Source organism: Capricornis sumatraensis, chromosome 3, assembly GCF_032405125.1.
Source record: "Capricornis sumatraensis isolate serow.1 chromosome 3, serow.2, whole genome shotgun sequence".
NCBI lineage: Eukaryota > Metazoa > Chordata > Mammalia > Artiodactyla > Bovidae > Capricornis > Capricornis sumatraensis.
This window is the reverse complement of record NC_091071.1, coordinates 17,177,282-17,204,958: the sequence shown is the minus strand read 5'-3', so window position 1 is coordinate 17,204,958 and position 27,677 is coordinate 17,177,282. Positions and strand designations below refer to the sequence as shown.

Below are 27,677 nucleotides of genomic sequence, written 5' to 3'. Positions count from 1 at the left end.
GAGGCCTGGCAGCTGCTTTTCCGGATGGGACTCCCACACAGAGACCGCTGCGGGGCTTGAAGGTGTGGGGTGGGTGCTCTCAGTCAAGCCAGGGGAGCCATCCCAGTCTGTTGCTGCTGAGAGGGCGTTTGGCATTACGCGTCGGGAGTGGTGGGAGGAAATTGCAAACTCCTTGACCCCTCGGGAGTCGGCTTCTGAGCGCTTTTCTTAGTGATGATAACTGCTGACATTACTTGACCCATTACTTTGTTCAGGTCACTGTTTGAGGACTCCACGTGTGTAGCTTTTTTAACCCCTCACAACAGGGATTTCCCTGGTGGTCCAGTGGTTAAGAATCTACCTTCCAATATAGGGAACTCAGGTTCCATCCTTGGACGGCATAAGATCCCATATGCCACACGCCTCAACTAGAGAGAAGCTCCAGTATGCCTGCAAGTAAGACTCTACATAGCCTAATTAATAATTAATTTGTAAAAAATCCTCATAACATCCCAGTGAAATGGAGTGTATTGGCCCCACTTGATGGATTAGGAAACCGAGGAACAGGGGCGTTAAGCAATTTGCTCTGTCCCAAGCGACAGAGCAAGTATTTAAAGTTAAGGAAATAAACAGAAATGTATGGTGATGGTTTTCCCAGGAAGGGCTCACAAACCCCTCTGTTTATAGTAACAAAGTAATAAACATAATAAATAAGGGCTAAAATCTGACAGTGGCCACACAATGGAATACTACTAATTAACTGCTGGGGATCCTAGTGGCCTGGAATGATGTTAAAGGATGTAGTAAGTTTAAGTTTTAAGCTTTAGCATGTATTGGGTGCTGCAATTTTGGTAAATAAAATATATTTATCTCCCAGTTTTTAATTAAACAGATATGGAAGAATAGATTTCAGTAGGTAAGGGGTTCTTGCTGGGCCTTGTGATTTGGGGGGATTTGAATTAGATTTTCTTTGAGGTAACCGCATTTAATAGTTTTTATTCCCCAGTCACGGATTGGGTGCTGATTCTAGGAAGGACTGAGGGCAGGAAGAGAAGAGAGCAACAGAGGATGAGATGATTGGATGGCATCACCAACTCAATGGACATGAGTCTGAGCAAACTCCAGGAGATGGTGAAGGACAGGGAAGCCTGTCATGCTGCAAAGAGGCAGACACGACTGAGTGACTGAAAACAGCAACAGCTCACGGATTATGGGATGTCATTAACACATTAGGGGTGATGCACGATTCCATTTGTGTAAACAGCGGAAAAGTGATCCAGGGTTAGAAGTCAGGGTGGCGGAGTACTGACTGGAGGGGAACAGTGATAGTGTTTTGTAACAGCTAACCACAAAACCTCAAGGGGCGTGTAGCAGGAGACATTTGTTAGCTCAAGTTTGTGGGGGCAGCTTACCTGGGCTTGGCTGATTTTGCTGGGCTGATCTCACTAGTCCATCCAAGGTCAGCCTCCAGTTGGCCAGGCAGCCCTGCTGATCTTGACCTGACTCAAGTGACCTCACTCTCCCAAGTGGGGCGGCCGCCTGTTGCCTAACGCAACACGAAACTGCTGGGACTGTTGCATGTCAGCATCCTCCCAGAGTCTAGCCCAGGCGTGTTGTCCAGGCAGTGGCCCTGCAACAGCGTGTCTCCCTGTACGTCACTTTTGCTAATGTCCTACTGTCTGGAGCTAGTCACATAGCTGAGGCCAGGGTTCAAGGGTTGCGGAGAACACCCTCCCTGGAGTGATGATGGGGGTGGGAGCGCTGCAAAGATGTTGTTCAGTTGCTAAGTCATGTCTGACCCTATGGACTGCAGCACACCAGGCTTCCCTGTTCTCCAATATCTCCCGGAGTTTGCTCAAATTCATGTCCACTGAGTCTGTGATGCTATCCAACCATCCCATCCTCTGCCGTCCCCTCCTCCTTTTGCCTTCAATCTTGCCCAGCATCAGGGTCTTTTCCAGTGAGTCAGCACTTTGCATCAGCTGGCCAAAGTATTGGAGCTTCACCTTCAGCAACGATCCTTCCAGTGAATATTCCGGGTTGATTTCCTTTGGGAGCGACTGGTTTGATCTCCTTGCTGTACAAGGGACAGCAAAGTTACATGGGTACAAGCCATGGACGTAGTGAATCTGACACGCTCAGCAGCGTCATTTTTAGTGGCTGCCTAATGCTTCATGGCAGAGAAGGCGATGGCACCCCACTCCAGTACTCTTGCCTGGAAAATCCCACTGGACGGAGGAGCCTGGTGGGCTGCAGTCCATGGGGTCGAAAAGAGTCAGACACGACTAAGCGACTACACTTTCACTTTCCACTTGCATGCACTGGAGAAGGAAATGGCACCCCACTCCAGTGTTCTTGCCTGGAGAATCCCAGGGGCAGCAGAACCTGGTGGGCTGCCGTCTGTGGGGTCGCACAGAGTCGGACACGACTGAAGCGACTTAGCAGCAGCAGCAGCAATGCTTCATGGGGGCTTCCCTGATGGCTCATGGGTAAAGAATCCACCTACAATACAGGAGACACAGGAGAAGCAAGTTCAATCCCTGGGTCAGGGAGATCCCCTGGAGAAGAAAATGGCAACCCATGCCAGTATTCTTGCCTGGGAAATCCCATGGACAGAGGAGCCTGGTAGGCTACAGTCCCTGGGGTCACAAAAGAGTCGGACACGATTGAGTGACTAAGCACAGCGCACAATACTTCCTGGCATGGGTATCATCATCTATTTAACCAGCTCTGTAAGGCTGGACAATTAAAGATTGGCGTTTCCAAAGTATATTTCAAGGAACTGTAAACTGCTCCAGAGATTAGTTGGGGTTTTCACACACACACACACACACACACACACACACACAGATAAATGAAGGTTAGGTCTGGAAATAAATTTTGTAAGCCTTGGGTTAAATGAAGAAAGGTAGATTCCTTTACTGTGAGACTTATCAGAACCTTCACATGTTAGTGTGCATTCTGAATTTGCAGAAGTCTAAGGGGGTTGCTCAAACTCAGCAGGCCATGGGGTGTCTTTTAAGAAGCATCTCTTGAAACAGGTGTTCTGTGGCTCTGACTCTGGGCTTTGTGCGGGTGTGTTGTGTTTAGTGGTTGTAGGCAGAGCTCTCGTGGGTGTGGAAGGCTTGTTGCTGGCCGAGGGAGGGTCGTGTCTGGAGGGAGGTGAGCTCTGAAAGCTGCTCGAGTTGATGGGGCTCGGAGATCACGAGTCAGTGCTAACCCGTTAACCCGATTACTTGCTCCCAGCAGGCACCGTAGGATCTCCCGATGGGGCGGCTTCTCTCTGTACTCATGTTCCCAGTGAGCTGCCTGATCCTGTTGTGGGTGGCCCGCTCTGGTAAGTCACCCCCCGTCAGTCATCTGTTCCTTCCTTCATTCAGCAGACCTTTGGGTTGTTTCCGCACCAGGCCCCCAGGATAATCAGAGAACAACACAAAGATTGGAGGAGACTGCATGATAGTGGGAGGGGACAGCTGATGACAGATGCTTCTAATATTAAGGAGATTCTAAAGATCCTTAGGGGCTTCCCTGATAGCTCAGCTGGTAAATAATCCACCTGCAATGCAGGAGACCCCAGTTCGATTCCTGGGTCAGGAAGATCCGCTGGAGAAGGGATAGGCTACCCACTTTAGTATTAAGAGTCTGCCTGCAGTAAATACCCAGGTTCTATCCCTGGGTTGGGGTGATCCCCTGGAGAAGGGAGAGGCTACCTTAGAAGGTGATGTTGCTGTTGTTCAGTCACTAAGTTGTGTCTGACTTTGCAACCCGAGGGACTGCAGCATGCCAGGCTCCACTGTCTCCCAGAGTTTTGCTCAGATTCATTCAGAAGATGATGGCGAAAGACAGAATAGGACAGATGAGGCAGGACTCAGAATGCTGGCTGGAGGGGGAGGACTGTGATTTGAAGATGGAAGGGAGGTTCAGGAAGGGAGGGGACATGGGTATACCCATGGCTGATTCTTTTTGATGTATGACAGAAAACCACAAAATTCTGTAAGCAATTGTCCTTCAATTTAAAAACTAAAAAATAAAATAAAGTGCCTGGAGTCGCAGTGGAGCACAAATGTGAAGGAAATGGGGAGCCGGGCACACGTCCAGGTTAGGAGCGTGCTCAGTGGCAGCCCCAAGCCCAGAGCCTGCCTGGAGTGTTGGAGAGACCAAACGATGCAGACGTAGGGGAGTCAGTGAACAGGAGGAGGGAAGAGGTGGAGACAACTAAGTAAACGGGGGCCCCAGCGGGGTGGGAGCTGGGAGGCAGGGAGGAGGCACCGTGAGATGGGTGGGGCCGTGAGATGGGTGGGGCCTGTGAGATGGGTGGGGCCGTGAGATGGGTGGGGCCTGTGAGATGGGTGGGGCCCGTGAGATGGGTGGGGCCGGGACTGGCAGGGCAGAGGGGGCGGGCATTGGCATTTGGATCCATCTGAAGGTAGATCTGAAGGCAAATTGGAATTGAAGTGAGAGAGACAGATAGCAAGAATGACTCCAGTATTTTTAACCTGAGTGACTGGGAGAGACACAGTTATCATTGATGAGATGCAGAGGATACTTGTAGTGGGTGGGGAATCAGGAGTTAGTTTTGGACATGAGATGAGTTTGGGGTATTTATTAGACATTTACGACTCTTCTTGGGCTTCCCTCGTGGCTCAGTGTTAAAGAATCCACCTGCCAGTGCAGAAGATACGGGTTTGATCCCTGGGTTGGAAAGATCCCCTGGAGGAGGAAATGGCAACCCACTCCAGTATTCTTGAGTGGGAAATCCTAAGGACAGAGAAGCCTGGTGGGCTACAGTCTGTGGGGTCGCAAGAGAGTCTGACATGACTTAGCAACTAAACAGCAGCAAGATTCTCCTTAATGTGGTAACTCCTTTATCCAGCGAACAAACACAAGTTGTTGTGAGTTGGGAGGGGCCTGGTACTAAGCGTGGGAGCCGGAAGGCACCTGGTGGCCGGGTATGGCCGCCCAGAGCAGGGCAATAGCTCCCTGATGATTTGGCAAACCCAGCATTCATCTGACTGGGTTCAGATTCCAGCTCTGCCAACAAACTCGCTGGAAGAAGTCCCTCAAGCCTCTCATCCGGTCCTTCAGCATTGGCCCAAGACAGAGGACAAGGCGTCTGGATGACAAGGCCATGAGGGTCAGCCTCCTGAGCACAGAGAGGGCTGGGGAATAGATGGGGGGCAGGGAGCAAGTCAGTGGAAAATAGTGCCTCCCCCAACCCACACCATGGGACAGATGCCTGTGGTGGTGGGGTAGCAATCCCCAGACTGACATGTTTTTCCTTTAATTCAGCCATGGGCGGGTCACTGAGTTTGCATATGATAAAAGTGCATTTGGTCTGTCCCCACTGATGGACCCTGTACCAGAGGGTATTTCTTCAGCTGCAGGCATCATCCCAGTGCTAGCTGGGAAACTCCCGGAGCCCGGTCCTGGCCCCCGCTCTGTAAGGACTGTGCCTGTGACAGTGGTTTCATTGTTGTGTGTGGGCTGGTTTCTGACTCATCCCTCTTAGTTGTCGGGCTCCAGCTGCTCAGAGGTCTCCTGTGTCTCCCCAGGGAGCATGAGGGTCCTTCAGGATCCCACCTGCTTCTCCGACTACATCAGCATCTCCACCTGTGAGTGGGAGATGGCCGGGCCCACCAACTGCAGAGCCGAGCTCCACCTGTCCTACCAGCTGAATTTTTACTACTCTGAGTAAGCCTGGGCTGGAGCTGGGAGTTGGGGAGGGTTTGCCTTGGAGTTCACCTGGCCTAGATGGTGCCCTGGAATGCATGTGCTAAATTCAGCTCTCGGGGGCCTGACTGGGCACCATAGAGATGAGGCACCCTGGGGTGCAGGGTAAGAGGCAATGAGTGCATTGTGGGGCTCCAGGCTCAATGTCACCAAGGCACCTGGCAGGTGGATGTGGTGGAATTCTGGACTAGATCAGAGGTTATCAAACATTTTTGTCTCAGGATTCTCTTGAATGCTTAAGAATTAGCGAGGACCCCAAAAGCTTTATTCTGACATCAGCTGTTGTTGCTATTCAGCCACTAAGTCGTGTCCGACACTTTGAGACCCGCATGGACTGCAGCATGTCAGGCTTCCCTATCCTTAACTATCTCCCAGAGTTTGCTCAAACTCATGTCCATTGAGTCAGTGATGCCATCCAACCATCTCACCCTCTGTCACCCCTTTCTCTTCCTGCCCTCAGTCTTTCCCAGCATCAGGGTCTTTTCCACTGAGTTGGCTCTTTGTATCATGTGGCCAAAGTATTGGAGCTTCAGCTTCATCATCAGTCCTTCCAATAGATAAAGCCTGGGTAACTTACATCTATTGATATTTTCCATATTAGAAATTAAAACAGAAAATTTAAATCCCACGAGCCAACCAGGTCACATTCAACAGGCTGTCAGAGCAACAACATCGCCACAGATGATGTAGCCTCTGGAAAATCGCACTCTAAGCTTGTGAGAGAAAACCAGTGGAAATGATGGCTGATGTCAGAGTATTACTATGAAAACTGTTAGACCCAGTGGAACCCCAGACCACACTTTGAGAACTTCCAGGCTAGACCATTGTTTAGGGGTGCGCTGTTAGTGATAGAGCTCACTGCAGTGACTGGTGGACCATGGAACTTGGAATGTTTTTCCAGTTCACTGGTTCACTGGGATATCCCATGGTACACAGGGCTAACTGTTGTTGCACATGGTACCCAGGACATGACCTAGTAAACAAGGCATACAGTTACGGAGCACGGTGGGATATACAGCATACCCTATGTGTGCTACTGAGTACACCCAACGTGGCTACCCAATTTGGGCTACTAACTGTGCTTCTGTATGCACATTGGCTTAGACTGGGGATCTGCAAACTGCCCCATGGGTCACATCTGGCCCACCACCCATGTTTTTAAGTAAAGTTTTATTGACACACATCCATGCCCATTTGTTTATGTATTGTCTATGGCTGGGGCTTTTTTGTGCTGTATCAGCAGAGTTGTATAGTTGGGACAGAAAGGGTATGTCCCGCAAAGCCACAAATATTTAGTATCTGGTCCATTACAGAAAACATTTGCCAGCTGCTGGCCTAACCCATGAGATGTGGGGTTGGCTATTTTGGGTGACACGTTAGGATTAGGCTGTGGGGCACAGGGCATGTGCCCGGGCTGGACTGTGTGACCAGAGAGGCGCTAGGACACACACATGTCGTTACAAATTCTTTCATGCCATGGGTTCTTCCCTTTCAGTGGCTTTCAGGGTCCAAGCCTGGGGACAGGGGTGGATAAAAGTCCACAGTGGATGTGATGAGGAGCTGTGGGCAGCAGGGAGGTGTTCCCAGGCCATTGTCCCCACCACACCCCAGCTACTGTGATCCCAAATCCCCAGATCTGGTCCTTGATGCAGGGTGACCAGGAAGCTGGAAGGGCCTGAGGTTCCTTGAGGCGTGTCCCAGGGTCGCCAGTGAGTCACATGCCCAGCCTAATGCAACATCTGTGTTTGCAGAAAGAACACATGTGTCCCCGAGAACAGAGGAGGTGTCAGGGGTGCGGTGTGCGCATGCCATATGCAGATAGATAACCCGGTCAGAGAAGACATCTACCAGCTGGACCTGTGGGCCGGGGATCAGCTGCTGTGGAACAGCTCCTTCAAGCCCAGCGAGCATGGTGAGTGGGGCGGGGCCAGGGCGGGGCCAGGGGCGGGGCTGGGCTGCAGGTGTTCCTGCAATGTGCTGGGCAGGCTTCATTCCCGGGAGAGGGCCATCCAAGCAGCCTCCTACCTTTTCCCAAACCCCATGGGGTTCTTGCCTCTTTCTGGGCCTCAGTCCTCCCATCTTTGAAATGGAGTTGGGCTCAAGAGTACATCAGGCCCCGTTCAGTTCAGATATTTCAACCTTCAGAATTTAAGTGCCCAGATCAACGTGTTGAATGAGGTATGTTTGGTGGAAGGCATGCTTGCTGCAGGTCAGAAACTGAATTGGGAACCATCCTTCCACCCTCTGTCGACTATTCAGCTGCTGCTTCTTTAGACAGTGTAGACCATGGGAGGCTGCCCTTATCCTGATACCCAGAGTTCCCATAGGAATCCCTGGAGAGCGTGCTGGAGTGTAGTAACAGGAGTTTAAAACACCATTTATTACTGTGTGACCTTGGGCAAGCTGTGTTACCTCTCTGAGCCTTGGTTTCTCAAAGACAGTTATTACCCCTATTTTGCAATTGAGAAGGAAAAAAGTACATAGTTCAGAAAAGGCAAGTAACCTGCCTAAGGTCACACAGCTATTAAGTGATAGAGGCAGTATTCTCACAGAGCACACAGTCTTCGCCACTACATCAGCAATTCCTGAAGGGATTTCTCATACCCAGGGTGAGGTGGGGGTGATTTAAATTGACCTATGAATGAATCTATCAATTAAAATAATTTTTACACATGCATATTGATTTTAGGGGCTTCTCTCATAGCTCAATTGGTTAAGAATCCACCTGCAATGCAGGAGACCCCAGTTCAATTTCTGGGTCAGGAAGATCCACTGGAGAAAGGATAGGCTACCCACTCTAGTATTCTTGGGCTTCGCTTGTGGCTCAGCTGGTAAAGAATCCTCCTGCATTGTGAGAGACCTGGATTTGATCCCTGGGTTCAATCCCTGGGTTGGGAAGATCCCCTGGAGAAGGGAAAGACTACCCACTTTAATATTCTGGCCTGGAGAATTCCATGGACTGTATAGTCCATGGGGTTGAAACGAGTTGGACATGACTGAGTGAGTTTTAATGCTCACTATGTACCTGTGATCTCATGGGTATGATCATTTTAAAAGAGATGAAGGTTTAAAACACAGAAATCAAAATAAAGAAAAGTGCTTAGTAAATAATACAGTGCACAGATGTGGCCAGAAGTATGAAGGATCAAAGTGGAAAAGCCAGAGTTCGGGTTGCTTGGCTTATCCACTTTGCATTCACTGTGAAAAGGTAGTTAATAGCCACTGAAGTGCTCAGTGGCCATCCCTGGTGGCTCAGTGGTAAAGAACCTGCCTGCCAGTACAGGAGACACAGGTTCGATCCCCGGGTAGGGAAGATATTCTGGAGAAGGAAATGGCAACTCACTTCAGTATTCTTGCCTGGGAAATCCCATGAACAGTGGAGCCTGGTGGGCTACAGTCCATGGGGTAGCAAAAAGAGTGTGACATGACTTAACACCTAAACAAGAAGAACAATCAGTGCTCAGTAGGATTTTAGCAACATGAGAATCGGGTATACGGTTGTAATTCTCTGTTATGACTAAATCGATGTGGTTTCCCATTGATGTGCTGCGGAGGTGGTGGTGACTGAGGCTCTAAACTATCTACGTGCCTGCATGGGCCCACCTCCTCCCGTCGCCCTACCCAGCCCCTCACCAGCCACTCCTTCTCCACAGTGAAACCGCTGGCCCCCAGAAACCTCACGGTTCACGCCGACATCTCCCACACGTGGCTGCTGACGTGGAACAACCCGTACCCTTCTGATAACCTCCTGTGCTCCGAGCTTACCTACCTGGTCAACGTCTCAAATGAAAACGACCCCACGGATGTGAGTGGGCGCCCCGCGGGGTTTCTCTGTGACCGCTTGGGACTCGGGTGGGTGGAGACTCAGACTCTGGGGTGTGAGATGGGGAGAACAGCCCCCATCCGGATGTGGCTGGTCGTGGCTCTGTTCGGGGACCAGTCTTTCCACTTCTCCAGGCCCTGATGCCTAGTGTGCAGACAGGGAGTTTATTTTCAGACATGGCTCCTCATCTGTAAAGGAAGAGCTGTGGACCACATCTGTTTCCCAGGCGGGGGGCACTTGAGATTTTAGGCAATACTCTAAACACACTTAAATGACTGAATCTCAGGGCGAGATGTTCACTCCCTCCTGACACTGACTGTCAAGAGTCGCTTCTCAGCTGAGCTTTTTTTTTTAAGAAGATTTTTTATTTATTTATTTGACATTTGAACTAAATCTGTACTTTAGTTAATAATGCTGTATCACAGGTTAATTTCCTTTTCTTTTTAACAACATAGTATTTAAATCCTCAGAATTGGATTAGAAGTTTCAAGCCTCATTCAAATACTTTTTTAAAGCACTATGAATAATAAACTTTCTAGACTTTCATCAGTAATACTAGATACCAAAATACATGGAACTATGATCAAAGTTTTGAATGAATATAAATTAGAAATTTGTCAGCTGAGCTTCTTTGTAACAGAGAGAAGGGCCTGCAGGCTGAGCCTTCCCTCAGAAAACATGGACAGCCATAATTCAATGCCGTTGCATGGCCCTGATTGCATTTCCTTTATGAGATGCCCATGGTATCTTGATACTTGCCCCCAGTCACAGCAGTGGCAGAGGGGTTCTGTTTTATTTTATTTTATTTTTTGTGATGTTCCTTTTTAAAAGAATGTATTTGGAGCCAGAGATCAAATGGCCGGCATCTGTTGGATCATCGAAAAAGCAAGAGAGTTCCAGAAAAACATCTACTTCTGCTGTACTGACTACACCAAAGCCTTTGACTGTGTGGATCACGACAAACTGTGGAAAATTCTTCAAGAGATGGGAATACCAGACCACCTGCCCCACCTCCTGAGAAATCTGTATGCAGGTTAGGAAGCAATAGTTAGAACTGGACATGGAACAACAGACTGGTTCCAAATCAGGAAAGGAGTATGTCAAGGCTGTTTATTGTCACCCTGCTAATTTAACTTATATCCAGAGTACACCATGTGAAATGCTGGGCTGGATGAAGCACAAGTTGGAATTAAGATTGCTGGGAGAAATATCAATAACCTCAGGTATGCAGATGACACCACCCTTATGGCAGAAAGCGAAGAAGAACTAAAGAGCCTCTTAATGAAAGTGAAAGAGGAGAGTGAAAAATTTGGCTTAAAACTCAACATTCAGAAAACTAAGATCATAGCATCCAGTACCATCACTTCATGGTGAATAGATGGGGAAACAATGGAAACAGTGACAGACTTTATTTTCTTGGGCTCCAAAATCACTGCAGATGGTGACTGCAGCCATGAAATAACAAGATGCTTGCTCCTTGGCAGAAAAGCTATGACCAACCTAGACAGCATATTAAAAAGCAGAGACATTACTTTGCCAACAAAGGTCCGTCTAGTCAAAGCTATGGTTTTTCCAGTAATCATGTATGGATGTGAGAGTTGGAATACAAAGAAAGCTGAGTACCGAAGAACTGATGCTTTTGAACTGTGGTGTTGGAGACGACTCTTGAGAGTCTCTTGGACTGCAAGGAGATCCAACCAGTCCATCCTAAAGGAAATCAGTCCTGAATATTCATTGGAAGGACTAATACTGAAATTGAAACTCCAGCACTTTGGCCACCTGATGCAAAGAGCTGACTCATTTGAAAAGACCCTGATGCTGGGAAAGATTGAAGGTGGGAAGAGAAGGGGATGACAGAGGATGAGATGGTTGGATGGCATCACTGACTCAATGGACATGAGTTTGGGTAAACTCTGAGAGTTGGTGATGGACAGGGAAGCCTGGCATGCTGCAGTCCCTGGGGTCACAGAGTCAGACACAGCTGAGCGACTGAACTGACCTGAACTGATTGACTTTCTGGGGCTTCCCAGGTGGCACTAGTGATAAAGAACCTGCCTACCAATGCAGGAGACATAAGAGACGTAGGTTCAGTCTCTAGGTGGCGAAGATCCTCTGGAGGAGGGCATGGCAACCCACTCCAGCATTCTTTCTGGAGAATCCCATGGACAGAGGAGCCTTGTGGGCTACAGTCCACAGTGTCGCAAAGAGCTGGACAAGACTGAAATGACTTAGCACGCACAGCACACATTGACATTTTTAAAACAGGGAGAGTTGATATGTAGGAAACCATCAAATAATCTCAGGGCTATACAATGGATGGCTGAGGCCCCCTCTATTTTAGGTGCAGGTTGGGGTGGAGGCCACTGTAAGCCGCTCAGGTTTTCACCTCAGATATTCCCATTGGAAGGACAACATCTGAACGCCAGGGGCCCTGGCGCCCCATGGAGCCAGGTTCCAATACCTTCCCTGCCACTTGCTGCATGATCTTGAGTTTCTTGCTCACCCTCCTCTTGCCTCGGTTTCCCCATCTGTAACTTGGCGCTAACAAGAGCGCCCAACCCCACAGGGCTGTGGAGAGCACAAAGTGGGTGACACAGACAGGCGCCCCTGCCTGGCATGACAACGTCATAAACGTCATCTTCCTTTTCCCCTGAAAGCCTCGGACCTCAGAATCCCACCCATCTCGTCCTCCTGGACCCTGGTCTGTAACTATTCAGGGTCTGCTGGGGACCAGGCCTCGTGTCCCGGAAGCCAGTCTGGCCTGACCTTGTCTGCTGCCGAGAGGCCCCAGACGTCTTAAGCTGCCACGTCAGCTCTATTCCTGCTTCCTCTCTTTCTGGCCAAGCTGGTGGGGTGGTGGGTGTTGATTTACATCTCTCAGGTGTGGTTTTCCTCCTTGGCACAGGGCCAGGATGTGGGGCAGTAACAGGAAGGGTAGTCGGGCTCACCCTGGAGAGGTTCAGAGCAGTTGGGAAGAGGGCCTGACATAGACGCCAAAGAAGGAGACAGTTTGGTCAGTAAATCCCCTTCCAATTCCTGGAACTGGGAGGGCTTAGCTCAGGGGATGGGCCGGAGGGGAGAAAAGGGTACCACCTATGGAGTCCAAAGGAAGGCCATGTGTTTGCCCGTCACGGTTGGATCCAGGATCCTGGAGTCTCCATCATTTGGTCCTGCCTTATTCTGTGTTGGCTTCATTTTTATTTATTTATTTGTAAACAATGCTGCTGCAGGCAGGCCTTCTCTATTGCGGCGCGTGGGGGCTACTCTGTAGCTGCGGCGCTCGAATGCAGTAGCTTCTCCTGTTGCAGAGCACAGGCTCCAGGCATGCGGGCCTCAGTAGCTGGGCGTTTGGGCTCCGTAGTCGTGGCTTGCAGGCTCTAGAGCACAGTACTCAGTAGTTGTGGTGCCCAGGCTTAGCTGCTCCACAGGTATGTGGGATCTTCCCAGACCGGGGATTGAACCCATGTCCTCTGCGCTGACAGGCTAATTCTTCACCACTGAGCCACCAGGGAAGCCCTGGCTTCATTTTTTTTTAAAATAATTTCATTTATTTATTGTTTTTGGCTGTGCTGCGTCTTCTGCTGCCCAGGCTTTCTCTGGCTGTGCGGAGCGGGGGCTGTTCCCTAGGCGTAGTGCCAGGCTTCTCACTGCGGTGGCTTCTCTTGTTTCAGAACACAGGCTGTAGGCCTCTCAGGCTTTAGCAGTTGTGGCGAGCAGGCTCTAGAGCACAGGCTCAGTAGTTGCTGCCCGTGGGCTTAATTGCTCTGCAGCACGTGGGATCTTCCCAGATCAGGGATCAAACGCATGTCTCCCGCACTGGCAGACAAATTCTTACCACTGAGCCAGCAGGGAAGGCCTTGGCCTCATTTTTAAGCAGGCTGTTTGCTCACGTAGAGCCCAATATGCCCAATGGAAGCTCCGGCCTTAAAGCCACGGTGGGAAAAGTTCTTCCCTCCAGATAGCCTCAGTAAAAGTCCTGGGGCCAGTGATCAGCTACCTGCCTGGGACCACATGCCAATCTCTCAACCTGTCACAGGCTGTAGGCAGGAGGGGAATGCTGAGGCAGTGTTCACACTGGCCAGGGGAGGATTACATTCCCTCCTCTGGAGCAGGTCAGGTCAACCCCACCCAGACCCGATGGGCCGAGAATGAGGGAGGGGTGGCTCCTCAAAGGAAGTTCTGAGGAACAGGGAACAGAGACTGGGCTGGCTGAAATGCAGCTGGGTTTGGGACCTGGCACCAGACTCCAGCCAGTGGACAGAATCGGTCAATGTGCCTGGGCTGTGGCTTAGTGGTCATGTAGGTGCTCGGGGTTGCCCCAGGCCTCAGAATCCCATTTCCTGCTTCTTTTGTTGGTGGGGCAGAAGCTAATGAGACATCTTCCCCCATCTTTCTCTTCCCAAGGACAAAGCTGGGCCGGCAAGAATTCCCCTCGTTGGTCATTGGCCAGAGATGGTCACATGCTCCTCTCTAACCAATCACAGGCTAGGGAATGAAATAGCCATGATTGGTTTGGACCAATGAGCATTAACCCTGGAACTGGAGACAGAGGCTTACCTACCCTGAGCTTTGAGTACTTGACCTCAATGGTATAGATGCTGGGTGGGTGTCTAGCTGTGTTTGCTACAGTACTACAGACACCAGCTGTGGCTCAGACTGGTGGGATCAATTCTAAAAATATTAGAAACTCACTGTGGAATTCGGGAGATGGAGCTACTCCTTATCCTGGATGATTTCTGGAAAAGATTCTGTAATGGAGTTTTGGCTTGGGCATTGAAGGATGTATAGGAGTTCTCTAGTGAGAGGATAGGCCAGGTAGAAGGCTTGGAGGTATGAAAATTCATGGTATATCTGAGGATTATGGGGCTGTGGGAGTGTATACAGTGAAAAGGCAGAAAATGAGACCTCAAGCCTACCGAGGGCTGTGAATGCCATGTTCATGATCATTTCTTGAGTGCCTACTATGTGCCAGGCATGATGTGTATTGTGACTAATGGCTGGGAAAGCCCTGCAGGTGGAGAAGTGTTTGTCTCTCCATTTAGTGACGAGGGCATTGAGGCTTGGAGAGGTGGAATGACTCACCCAGAGTCCCAACATTGGAAATGGCCAAGCTGGCATTCAAAGCCAGGATTTAAACTCCAGAGCCTGTGCTATTTTCCCCTTCCCTGGGATCCTTTGCTCAGAACAGTCTCCTGAACACCTGGCCCTTTTGTTAAAAAAAGCCAAGTGTACCACAAGTAGTTCCTTGGAAGCTCGATCTCTTTTTTGTTTCTTAGTAAAACATTTCTCAATTCCCTACTCCTCTCTAGAGTGTATGATTCCTTCTGTGAACCAGCTCCAGCTGCTGCTTCCTGTTCTCTGCAATTTAGAAAGAAAGGGACACTGACACTGAGAGTGCCCTTCTCTCCCTGCCCTGGGTCTCCTCCTGCCACCTCCACCCCGTCCCCAGCTTCCCTGGAAAGTTCCAGCTGCCCTCCGGTTTCTCCAGCAGGCTGTTAGGACTTTGCTTCCCTTTTGTGTACAGCCTCCCCTCGGCTCACTTTACACCAGACCGTGTGGCGCTAGTGGTAAAGAACTCCCCTGCCAGTGCAGGAGATGTAAGAGACGCAGGTTCTATCCCTGGGTCGGGAGGATCCCCTGGAGGAGGGCATGGGAACCCACTCCAGTGTTCTTGCCTGGAGAATCCCATTGACAGAGGAGCCTGGCAGGCTACAGTCCATAGGAGCTCAGAGAGTTGGACACAACTGAGCAAGCAAACATTATAATATTACTGCAAACACGACTGCTTTGAACAGCACATATTTATTGCCCCAGAGTTTCTGGGGGTCAGGAGCCTGGGCATGGCTTAGCTGGGTCTCTCAAGGGTGCACACACATGAGTTGGCTGGGGGATTCCTTCTGAGCTCCTGTGACGTGGGCAGCATTCAGTTTCTCGTGGGCTTTGAACTGAGAGCCTCAGGTTCTTGCTGGCTTTTAGCAGGAGGCTACCCTAAATTCCTTTCCTGGTGACCTTTTCTAAGCCAGAGTCTCCTGGCAGGTTGGAGTTACAGTCTTCCATAATGGAATCACATCCATGTGGTCCCTACGTATTCATCACCTTTGCCATATTCTGTTGGTTCAGAATAAGTCATGTGCCCCCCACCCCCCGCCCCAGGCAAGGAGGGGAGAGGGGACCGAAGGACCCAAAGGACGTGACATGAGGTGAGGCTCACGGGGCCGTCTCAGAGTCTGTGTGCCACCATCACTAAGCCTTCTCCCTTTCTGTTTGTAGCGTCAAAGCCAACAGACAACACATGCTAGTCTTCATCCTGCCCTTTTCGCTTAAGGGCAGATCTTGGAAGTTCTTTCTCATTGAGGGGCTTGGTTGGATGGGGCTGAGAATGATGGGCCATTGATTCTGGGCTTGACTGGGGAGGCTCTAGAGTGGCCCTTGAAGGAGAGAGAGGCACGCAGTGACCCTGTCTGTGCTCAGAAAGATCACTCTTGTGCTCCCTGCATGCCTGGCCCAGCTTGAAGTACTGACCTGTATTAACCCACTTAATCCTCAGAACAGCCCTGGGAGGACGGCACTTTTATTATCGCCATTTTGCAGAAGAAGACATCAAGGCCCCAGAGAGGTTATGTCACTTATCCGAGGTCACACAGCCAGAAAGTGGCAGTAGGAACTCTTACCTTCATTTTACAGATGAGGAAATTAAAACTCAGAATCGTTCATCAGCTTGCCTCAGTAACATCAAATGGCTAATCAATGAGGGGTGCGGGGGGTAGGGAAAGAGCCGGTTCTGTGACCCATTTTGCTTGACTCTGGTCACTGTCGTGAAGCCGGCAGAGGCCTAGAGTTGGAGGAGTAACCAAATACCCAGGCTGGTGGCTCTGCAGCACTGTGGGGTCAGCGAAGGACAGCAGCCCGGGAGGGAGCTGGTCCTGCCCTCCCCCCAAGCAGATGCACTGACAGCTCCCTTTCTCCCACCAGGTCAGAATCTATAACGTGACCTACATGGGGCCCACCCTCCGTGTCGCAGCCAGCACCCTAAAGTCTGGAGCTTCCTACAGCGCACGGGTGAAGGCCTGGGCTCAGAGCTACAACAGCACCTGGAGCGAGTGGAGCCCCAGCATCAAGTGGCTTAACTGTGAGTACCCTACCGGAAGTCCTGAGCAGTTAGCATCTCTCTCTGTCTCTGGTTTTTGGGGGGTTTTGTGAGTGTATGTGTGTGGGTTTTCTTTTCTTTTTTTTGGCCTTACCTCACGGCTTGCAGGATCTGTTTCCCCACCAGGGCCCAGTGATTGAACTCGGGTCACTCTATTGAAAGCCTGGAATCCTAACCACTAGGCAACCAGGGAACTCTCAGCAATTAGCATCTCTGCTCCCCAGTTTCATTCTGGGGCCACTTACAGCCCAATATCTGGTTTCCATATCATAAGATGCCTCAAACTGCAGTAACAGAATTTCCAACTGATGCGGTCTACCAGTCAGGGTGTGGGGTAGGCAACAGTGAGAAACCCACAGGTTTCACAGCTTAACACTGTAGGAGTGCATTTCTTGCTCAGGTAACAGTTTGACATGAACTTTGCTGATCGCCAGCTGGTTTTCCTCCCTGTGGCTCCACCATTTTCTAGGACAAAGATTCTTAGCCTTTCTGTATCATGGACAGTCCAGCGAAGCCTGTGGACCTCATCTCGGTATTTTTTAGAGTATAGTTGAGTCACAATATTGTGTTAGCTTCAGGTGCACAGCAAAGTGATTAATTATACATACTCATATATCTACTCTTTTTTCAGGTTTTTTCCCATATAGGTTGTTAATGAGAACTGAGTATAGTTCCCCCTATGCTATATAGTAGGTCCTTGTTGATTATCTCTTTTACTTAAAGTAGTGTGCATATGGCCAGTCCCAATCTCTCAGTTCATCCCTCTCCCCCACACCCCTCTCCCCCTTGACAACCACAAGCCAGGATATTTTTAAATGTATGAAATAAAGTACAGAGGATTTCAGTGGAAACCTAATTGTATTGAAATGTGATTATAAAAAGGTTCTAAAATATATTTGCTATCTAGGAATATAGGCTTCTTTAATAACACATTAAAAATAGAATCTAGTGGCAGTTCTCATAGATACTGTCATTTCAAGGTAGATGAGCTTAAAGGATATTTCATGGTACTCCCGCCATTGGGTGATAAGAGAATACCTGTGATTTCTGTTGGGTCCTGAGTGACTGATGCTGCCATCACTGTAGCTTGCTCTCTCCATTCCTAATGGGAGGAAACGCCAGGTTTCAGAAGTTAGTGAAGGCTTCCCTGGTGGTTCATTGGTGAAGAATCTGCCTACCAACGCAGGAGACACAGGCTCAGTCCCTGATCTGGGAAGATCCCACATGCCGTGGAGCAGTTAAGCCCCTCCACCACAGCTACTGAGTCTGAGCTCTAGAGCCCAGGAGCCGCAACCACTGAAGTCTGCGTACCCTACAGCCTGTGCGCCAGCACGAGAGAAGCCGCTGCAATCGGAAGCCTGTGCCGTGCAACTGAAGAGTAGCTCCACTCCCTCCCACTAGAGAAAACCACATGCAGCAACGAAGACCCAATACAGCCATAAATAAATCAATGAATAAAATTATATAAGAACGTTAGTGAAAATAAAGCTATCATTTCTTTCCCGTCAAAGCTCCCAGACCCCTAAATTCTAATGGCAACCATGTTGGAAGTCCCCAAGTGAAGAATCCCTGCTCTAGGGCCCTGCCATCATCCGAATCCAGCCAGCAGAAAGGGAATGAGAGTGGGGAGATCACAGCTGTTTCTTAAAAAGCCTCAGCAAGAAGTGACACGCATCACTTCCTCTCAAGTTCTATTGGTGGAACTGGTCACATGGCCACACCTAGCTGCAAGAGGTTCTGGGAAATGTAGTCCTCATCTGGTACTCTGTTCCCCTAAACAACGCTTTGCGACTTTTTCTGTAAAGATATTGAATTATCTCACATAAAATGAAGCCTTACAGGGGAATTCCCCAGCTGTCCAGTATTTACGATTCTGTGCTTCTACTGCTGAGAGCCCTTGTTCATTCCCAGGTCAGGGAACTAAGATCCCACAAGCTGCACTACATGGCCAATAGAAAGGAAAAAAAAAAAAAAAGAGGTTTAGCCAATGAATATTGCTGCTCAGTGACGTTACTCCAGAGTCTTGTCTTTCCCTCTGCCATCCCTAGCATGGTAGCATTTTGTCCTTACCTACTATCACCTCATGGCCCCAGGTTGTCTGCTGCAAACATCCTCATGTCCCAGCCCCAAAGGGAATGGAAGGCTGCCACAAGGAGAACATCTCGTGCACCTTTTATCAGGAAGCAAAAACCTTTCCAGTCCTGGTGGACTTCCCCTTGCATCTCATCAGCCAGGACCGTCACATGGCCTCTCCCAACCGCAAGGGAGGCAGGGAATTCAAATGCCTGGAAAGGGGAGTAGTTTGGGCCCATGATTGGCCCCAGCCTCAGGGTGGGCACTTCACAGCCTGGCAAAGAAGAAGGGGAGACAGCTGTAGGGTGGGGGAGGCTGCCCGAGGCATCATCTGAACAATGGGGAGAAGGAAGGGCTGTTGTGAACGCTCACTGAAGGAAGAGTTCTTCAAAGTGCTGGGTATAATGGTGAGTGGCAGGTACCCCACCCCAACCCATCACAGGCCCCTCTCAGCATCACTCATCCTGTTCCATCGATGCCTCTTGACCGTCTGTCTCCAGCTCTGGGCTGTAGGCCCTGTGAGTGGTGCCTGCTCCGTGTCTATGCCCCTATTGTCCAGCATAGCTCCAGGCACATAGTAAGTGCTTGGGAAAGTTTCATCAAATTGATTTTCCCCTTTGACCTAGAGAAGTGAAGGGAAATAGATTGTGTGGGGCAGATACCATGTGCTGGACACTCATTCATTACTTCCACAAATATTTCTTGAACTCCTGCTACGTATTAGACACCAGCCCAGTGCTAGATGCCGAGGGATCAGTGGTGAACAAAATAGACAAGCATCCCTGTTTTTGTGGAACTGACATTTTGGAAAGGGAGACGGAAAATAAACGAGTAAACAAAAATATAAATGAGATCTAGCTCTAGTAAGTCCGAGAAGGAAATAAAGCAGGGAAAAGGGATGGGAGAAGGTAACCTTAGAGAAGGGGTGGGGAGAACTTTCTGGACCTGGCAGTGAACAAGGAGAGGGGCGCCAGCTCTGTGCACGGACATGCAGGCCTTGCTTCACGTGTATATTAAATCGTAGAAGCCTCACAACAATGAGTTAAGTAGTTATTAACCCCATTGTACAGATGAGGAAACCGAGGCACAGAGTGGGTGAGCCTCTTGTCCTGGGTTGCCAGAAAATCTCTGACAGAGTCAGGCTTTGAACTGAGGGCATCCAACTCCAAGTCTCTGCACTAGACTTCAGGGCTTCAGGAAAGAGAGGAAGTTCAGGATCCTGAGGTGGCCCTGAGCTTTGGGAGAGCAGGGGACAGCAAGGAGTCCAGGGTGGCGGGGGCTCGGAGCGGGGAGTAGGAGCTGCCGCAGCAGCCAGCTCACACAGCGTCTTGGAGGGTCCCAGGGCCCCGGTCTCCTTCTCTGGGAGGTGGAGACCAGCTGGATGTGGCGCACCAAAGGCTCATGACTTCCCTCCGCTTCCAGACTACGGGGAGACCTGGGAGCAGCGCCTCCAGCTGGGCGTCGGCATCTCGTGCGTCATCGTCCTGGCGGTGTGCGTGTCCTGCTACATCAGCATCATCAAGTGAGTCCTGGGCTCCCACGCCGCGCGCTGCCGAGCCAGCCACCGTGGAGTGTGGAGTGCGCAGGAATTTCCCCTCTCATCTGACAGCTTGCAGCCCTGTCACTCAATGATAGATACTTACTGAGCAGCTACTATGTGCAAGGCACTGAACGGACAGGGAGACCCTGTGTCCTTGGGGAGGCAGAAGATGCCAGGCCAGCAAGTAACCATGGGTGTTTCCCATAGTGACCCTTGCACTGGAGGAATCAAGCCAAGATGACCTGGGGGATATTCCAGGGGTGCCAGGGTGGGTCCCTCTGAGGGGTGATGGCCTGACGGTGGGATGGAGCTGGCAGGGGACAGGGTCTTCCTTTGGCAGAAGGGAGATGGATCATACCCAGGATCATACCCCAGACATTTGAAGGCAGGTGGTAATAGACAGGAATTCTAGACGATTGCCCAGCAGAATCAGGAGACCTGGGTTTGGATCCTGGCCTTGGCACTTGGTAACTGTATGACCAAGTTTCTGAACCTCTGTTCAGCCTTGGGTCCCTATTTCATCAGTCCTGAGAGTCCTAAGGGAGTCCCAGAGCCCTGGGTGCAAGGAGCCTTGTCTCCAATGAGCATGAGCCCTAGGAATGTGGAGTATCAGAGCCTCAGTCCTCCCACCTCTGAAATGGGACTAATGGGCCCAAGCTGACCACATAAGGAAGGGCAATGGTGGAGGGCTGATGGTGAGTGAGTATCTGCAGTCTGCCAGGCACACAGTAGGTGTGCAAGGAATGCAAGGTCCCTTCTCCACGTCTGTCGCTGATACCTGTGAGCCCCCTGGGCTGGTCTTTCCCCTTCTGTGAGCCTCAGTTTCCCCATCGTCTGTCCTCTCAACCCGCCACTCTCTGTATTCTAGTTCTCCAACCTCCCTGCTGTTCTTTGCACCCCAACCCAAGCAAGTTCTTCCCTCCACTCCTTTGCACTCTCTGTGCTCTCTGCCCGGAAAGCCCTTTCCCCAGGCATTGCTGAGACCCGCACCTCCGCCATCTTCAGTTGCCTCTCGGAAGCCACCTACTCAGAGAAGCCTTCCTGGATCACACTCTCTGTTCCTCTCTAGTCCCTTATGGCCTTTATTTTCATTCCCGGCAATTCTTGTCAGGAATGAATGATGTCATATAGTCATTTCCGCATCTGTTTGCCTGTCTCCATCTTCTAGAAGGTCAGCTCTGTGAAGGCAGGTGCTTCTGTCTGTCTTGTCCCCTGAAGCCTGGCACAGTGAGTGATACAAAGGAGGTGCTCAGTAAATAGGTGGTAACTGACAGAGTGGAGTGCTGGAGGCTACTCCAGAGGCAATCTGAGAAGATTCCTGCCCAGCCCTGACCCAGGAAGGGAGGAGGAATCCCTCGGCCTCTCCGGCCATGCCAGACTTCTGGGCACTTTGTCCTCCGCTGCTCTGGAGGAAAGGTTGTTGAAAGGGAAACCCAGGATTCTCTCTCTCCATCTTGTGTGTGTTGGGCTCAGCTGCTCAGTCGTATCTGACTCTGTGACCCCATAGTCTAGCCCACTAGTCTCCTCTGTCCGTGGGATTCTCCCGGCAAGAATACTGGAGTCAGTGGCCATTTCCTCCCCTAGGGGATCTTCCCGACCCAGGGATCGAACCCACCTCTCCTGTGGTTCCTACATCGGCAGGCAGATTCTTTACTACTCACGCCACCTGGGAAGTCCCTCTGCTGCTTGGGTCTCTCCTAATTCCCAGGGACTTGCTCCCTCTGGGCCGGAGGCAGCCGCATCAGGAACTCCACTCTGGGTAGCAAAGTGCTGGACCCGAACCCAGCTCTAATGCCCCCCAGCTGTCACTTCACCTCCCCAGGCCTCAGTCTCCTCATCTGTAGAGTGGGATTAGCGGTAGAACCTGTTTCACGGGGTGAGGGTGAGGGAGCCAAAAGTCTACCAGCGTGATCTCTGAGCCCTAATAAGTCTGGGTGACTATGAATCTTTTTTATGGGAAGAACATCAACCTGTTAGTGATTCTCAGGGACCAACAACTTGTCCTTTCTTTTTTAGGATTAAGAAAGAATGGTGGGACCAAATTCCCAACCCAGCCCACAGCCCCCTTGTGGCTGTTGTCATCCAGGATTCTCAGGTAGGAAAAGGGTGGGTGAGGACGCTTTGGGTCGTGTGTATCGGGAAACACGTTTCAAGACATGTGGGGTATTAGGGGTATCTCTTGACTTTGCGGGTTGCACGTGGGCGGTCAGGAAGATTTCAGGGTAGGTTGAGTCACCAGCTAGAGGCTTTCACTCCCCTTCCTTTGGCTTCCATGAGGGTTCTTTCAGCTCGGGCAGCGGGGTCCTCTGGAATTGGATTTCTTTCTTTGTTGTTGTTCTGAGGTCTCTGAGGTCCTCTGCATATCGTCTCCTAGGGAGGTACCTGTCCCATGTAGGACAGGAGGTCACAAGGAGTTGAAGAGGGAACAAGTTTTCCGTTTCTTGCTCTTAAGAGCAGGAAACTGCCCCCGAAGCACCAGCAAATCCCTCCATTCTCATTGACTTGAATTACATCACAGCCTCTTTCATAAACCACTCCCCTGTAAGGAGTGGGAATACTCCTTACCGACGGACCATCCAGATGGACACTCCTGAGCTAGGAGTGCGGCCAGCTTCCCCAGTGGATGGCCGCATGGAATTTGCCTGAGCACCATCAGGGTTCTCTAGGAAGGGCTGCAGGTGGGGGGTACAAGTCCTGTCTAGAACAGAAAGTCTGTCAGTTTTCCAGGGACCCTGAGGCAGGCTCTGGAGTCCAGTGGTGCTGGCTTTGAACTCTCACTGTCGCTATCTGCAGGGTAGACTTAACAAGCTGCTTAACTTCTCTGAGCCTCAGTTCCTTCATGTGGGTTATAGTAGTGGTTATAACAGGGCTGAGGTTGGAATTCACTGAGACAATTCACAGGAAGTGAATATTACAGCACATAGTGTCATTTTCGTATCGGTTAGCTCTTGTTGTATAACAAATCATCCCCAAATTTAGAAATTTTGAAGATGTCAAGTCTCCTCAAGGCAAACAAGCTCTGAGCATCGCTGAGTGCCAGGCTGGGTGGGAAGGCCTCTCTGCTCTGTGTCATTGGCTGTCTCCGTGTTTTAGGTGTCACTGTGGGGGAAGCGGTCTCGAGGCCAGGAACCAGCCAAGTGCCCGTATGTATATGAACTTAGATTATAGCCTATGTAGGATTTGGAAGGGGCTGGAATTAGGGTGGGGGGCCCCATCCTGAAACTGGAGTCACACCCCCCTTGATGTCTGCCTTTCCTTCTTGGGTCTTCAGCACTTGTCCTGTGATACTGGGTTTTGAGGGGTGGCGGGGGAGGGGTGGTCTGAGTAGGTCAACTGCCAACTGAGCCCCCTGAGTTTCATTGTTTTGGGGGGTGGTCAGTGAACCCCTTTGGGATGCCCAGTCTGTCCTGAGCAAGGCTGATGGTGGTAACAAGCAAGGCAGCGGTGCGTGCATGCTTACTAAGTTGCTTCAGTTGTGTCCGACTCTTTGCGACCCTGTGGACTAAACTGTAGCCCACCAGGCTCCTCTGTCCAAGGGACTCTCCAGGCAAGAATACTGGAGTGGGTTGCCTTGCCCTCCTCCAGGGGATCTTCCTGACACAGGGATTGAACCCACATCTCTGATGTCTCCTGCACTGGCAGGCGGGTTCTTTACCACTGTCGCCACCCGGGGAGTTGATTAGAGGTCAGACAAGAAATCCTGGCAAGGCTTTACTAGAGCCCCTGCTGCAGTGGGGAGCAGGGGTGGAGAACAAGCAACAGGTTCCCTTGCTCACTACCCAGGGAGGGGCGAATTGGTTCATTATACAGGGTGAGGGTGGGGGTGTGTCCAGGGCTTGGGCTGGAGAGGTGGCATAGGTGTTTTGCCTGATTCTCTGGTGGTGTGGTGTGCAGGGGGCATGCACAGAACCCTGCCTTTGTTCCTGACACCATTTTTGCTCCCAACTCTCCAAAAGTGGCAGTTGAGGTTTGGGGTCTTTTTGTACCTTTTGTCCATCGCTTGCCCCAGCTGCAGCACGCACACAGTTATTTTTACTTCCATTTAGTTTCTTAACATTTTGCTGCTCAAGGAGAGGTTTGTTCCAGTGCAGCAGCGCAGCAAAGTGTCCCAGGTCCCAGCCTGTCTCAACGTCAGTTCAGGGTGATTTTGAGCTGGGCTTTGAAGGGTGAATAGGAGTTTTTCAAGAGGAGAAAGTGAACTCTGATGAAACTTTGTTTTTGTAGACACTGGAAGACTTGTCTCGCCAAGCTCCTGCCCTGTTTACTGGAGCATGGCATGGAAAGGGATGAAGACTTCTCTAAGGCTGCTAGAAATGGGCCTTCCCAGGGTCCTGGGAAGGTAGCATGGTGCCCCGTGGAGGTCAGCAAGACGATCCTCCGGCCAGAGAGCATCAGCGTGGTGCGGTGTGTGGAGCTGTTTGAGGCCCAAGTGGAGAAGGAAGAAGAGGAAGTAGAGGAAGATAAAGGGAGCTTCTGCCCGTCACCTGAGAACAGCAGGGGCCTCTTCCAGGAGGGCAGAGAGGACATCGCGGCCCGGCTGACAGAGAGCCTGTTCCTGCACCTTCTCAGGGATGAGACTGGGGGCTTTAGTCCACAAGGTGTGGAGTCCTGCCTTCATCCCCCTTTAGGAAATGCGAATGCTCAGAGGCCCTGGGCCGAGTTCCCAAGGGTGGGGCCCCAGGAGGCATCCTCTGAGGACAAGGAACAGCCTCTGAGCCCAGAGTCAAGTCCTCCGGCCACTGCAACCCAGAACCCAGCCAGCCTGCCTCTCCCAGAGACGCCCGCCGTCATCTCAGACAACCCCGCTTACCGCAGCTTCAGCACCTTCTTGAGCCAGTCCTCGGGCCCTGGAGAGCTTGACTCGGACCCACAGCTGGCCGAATGCCTGGGGGAGGTGGACCCCGACATCCCCGCCACCCCCCAGCCAGAACCGGAAACCTGGGAGCAGATCCTGCGTCAGAGGGTCCTCCAGCACGGGGCGGCCCCCGGCCCCGCCTCGGCCCCTAGCAGCGGCTACCGGGAATTTGTGCAGGCGGTGAAGGAGGGCAGCGCCCAGGATAGCGGGCTGGCCGGCTTCGGGCCCTCTGAAGAGGCCGGCTACAAGGCCTTCTCCAGCTTGCTTGCCAGCAGTGACAGCTGCCCTGCGACTTCTGGGGTTGAGCCCAGCAGCGGGGAAGGGGGCTACAAACCCTTCCAGAGCCTCGCTTCTGCCTGCCCCGGGACCCCTTCCCCCATTCCCATCCCCCTGTTCACTTTTGGCCTGGACCTGGAACCCCCTCACAGTCCTCAGGACTCAGAGTGGCCTGAGTTGGAGCCAGCGGTCAAGGGAGACGATGGACAGAAACCCTTCTTCGCCCCGGTGCCAGCCACAGACCCTCTCAGGGATGACCTGGGCAACGGCATCGTCTACTCAGCCCTCACCTGCCACCTGTGTGGCCATCTGAAGCAGTGCCACAGCCAGGAGGAAGCTGGCAAGGCTCAAATTGTGGCCAGCCCCTGCTGCGGCTGCTGCTGTGGGGACAGGTCCTCGCCTCTGCTGAGTCCGCTGAAGGCCCCGGACTCCCCGCCCCAGGGAGCTCCACTGGAGGCCAGCCTCTCTGCGGCCTCCCTAGCACCCTTGGGTGTCTTAGAGGAGGGGAAGTGCCCTCTGTTCAATGCCCCCAGCCATGCCCAGAGCTCAGGCCAGGCTCCTGCAGTGCTCTCCCCAGGGCCCACGTGCATGGACGCTTCCTAGGTGCATGCCTGCTCCTTGCTGACGTCTACGGGAGAGAGGGGGCCTTAATCAGGCCTGCGAAATGCCTCCCCCTGGAAGGCCGCCAGGCTGGCAGAGTTCCGGAAGACTCTGGGAACTCTGGAGTGAAGTTGTCAGATGCTGGGTCTACAGGGACCGGACGCCCCCAGCTCCCTTCGCTGGCCCCGGCTCACCACCTCCCATGGGAGTGGGGGGCTCCAGGCAGCTGTGCCCACAGAGGCACCTGCAGTCATCTGGAGATTCCCTGGGCACCTTGGCTTGTGCACGAGCTGTTGGCCACTTCATCAGTTCACAGCTGCGCCAGCAGACGGTCCCTGTCATACTCAAGGCATATTCTGTCACTCTGCTATCCAGTTCTTGCCCAGACTCTGGAGTAGCTACCACCATCTCTCTAGATTGGATGCTGAGCCTAGAAACTCACCAAGCCAACAGGGGAATTGACTTGGGAGGCCTTGGGAAATTGAGGTCCAAGAAGGGTGGTTATCTGCCCAGAGATGTCTATTCATTCAACAGAAGTTGACACTGGGGGCAAGGTCTGAGCTGCAGAGGGGTGATTAATTAAGTGGAGTTAACCAAGGACATGATAAATTGTGATTTCTGAGATGTGACAGCTTGTGGCCAGCTTCCCACGCAAGGCTGGGATTCCTGTTAAGCATTGGATCCCCAGAGAAGAGGCATGCCTGGCGACCTTGGGGCAGGCGTGTGCCCCCAGGGATGCAGTTGCTGGCATCACTGCTTCAGAAGGTGTGGCTCAGGTCCCCTGATCCAGCGAGCTGGGGCGACCGACGCCAACACCAGGCACATCACCCACACATCATCAACTCCCACCTCAGGTTGAAGAATGCTTGTTTGTATGCATCTCAAAAATTATTTCATCACTTGGTGTTTGTGTTTGCTGAGGAGGGTGGAATGGGAAGAGACGCAGTTTTGTATAAATAAAGGTTCTTTATCTCTTTCCCCTTCCCCCCACCATTTATTAAACAAACATCCTGCCAGGCATCCTTGAGACTGTTTTATCTCTATTAGCTCACAGAATCTTTCCATCCAGAGGAACTGAGACCAGCCCAAGAGGTTAAGTAACTTGCTGTCTCTGCTTGGGTTTCTCCGAGTGAAGTTCACTGAAATAGGAGGTGATCCCAGGAGGCCCTGCTTGGAGAATGGGGAAGGGAGTGGGGAAGGGCAGGAAGCAATAGAGGTGTTATCACACAGAGTGTGAAGCGCAGGCAACAGCTGCTTCAGCCGCTGGGAGCTTCAGAAAGCTAGGCACAGTGCATGCCTCAAGGTGGGGAGCTGGGCTGTTTATCCACACACTCCCATCTGTCCTAGGTTGAAGGCTGTGTCCAGGGGCATTAACTCCCCAGCACTTCCAGCTGCTCCAGGAAAAAACGTCCAGGTTGAGAGCAGGGGGCTGTTTGAGCGGCCTCTGGCACAGGGAGGAGATGTGGGCAGGGCTGTACTGGCAGCTGCTACTTTGCCAAGGTCACTCAGCCAGTGGCAGACCAAAGCTGAACCTAGGCAGGGTCACCATTGCCCAGGCCCTTTGTAGGTGATCTGTGCTTGACATCTGGGTGGTCGGTGTATGGTGTGGGCCTCAGACATGCAGGCAGGGGATCTTAATTAAGCTCCTTTGTCT

The 27,677-nt window shown here is 51.4% G+C and overlaps 1 protein-coding gene across 4 annotated transcripts in view; it reads left to right on the top strand.

The window, feature by feature from the left end:
• IL4R (interleukin 4 receptor) overlaps positions 1–27,028 on the top strand; it is a 50,040-nt gene extending 23,012 nt beyond the window's left edge. For 3 of the 4 annotated variants that reach the window (XM_068966972.1, XM_068966974.1, XM_068966973.1), the window contains exons 2-10: positions 3,229–3,316; positions 5,532–5,670; positions 7,461–7,621; positions 9,363–9,514; positions 16,505–16,661; positions 20,175–20,274; positions 22,309–22,387; positions 23,386–23,435; positions 24,517–27,028. In XM_068966972.1, the coding sequence (XP_068823073.1) occupies positions 3,247–3,316; positions 5,532–5,670; positions 7,461–7,621; positions 9,363–9,514; positions 16,505–16,661; positions 20,175–20,274; positions 22,309–22,387; positions 23,386–23,435; positions 24,517–26,026 (2,418 nt within the window). In that variant the 5' untranslated portion in view covers positions 3,229–3,246 and the 3' untranslated portion in view covers positions 26,027–27,028. Of the gene's footprint in view, positions 1–3,225; positions 3,317–5,531; positions 5,671–7,460; positions 7,622–9,362; positions 9,515–16,504; positions 16,662–20,174; positions 20,275–22,308; positions 22,388–23,385; positions 23,436–24,516 lie in introns of all 4 variants that reach the window. The other variant, XM_068966971.1, reaches the window with a different exon arrangement.
• Positions 27,029–27,677: the final 649 nt, after the last annotated feature.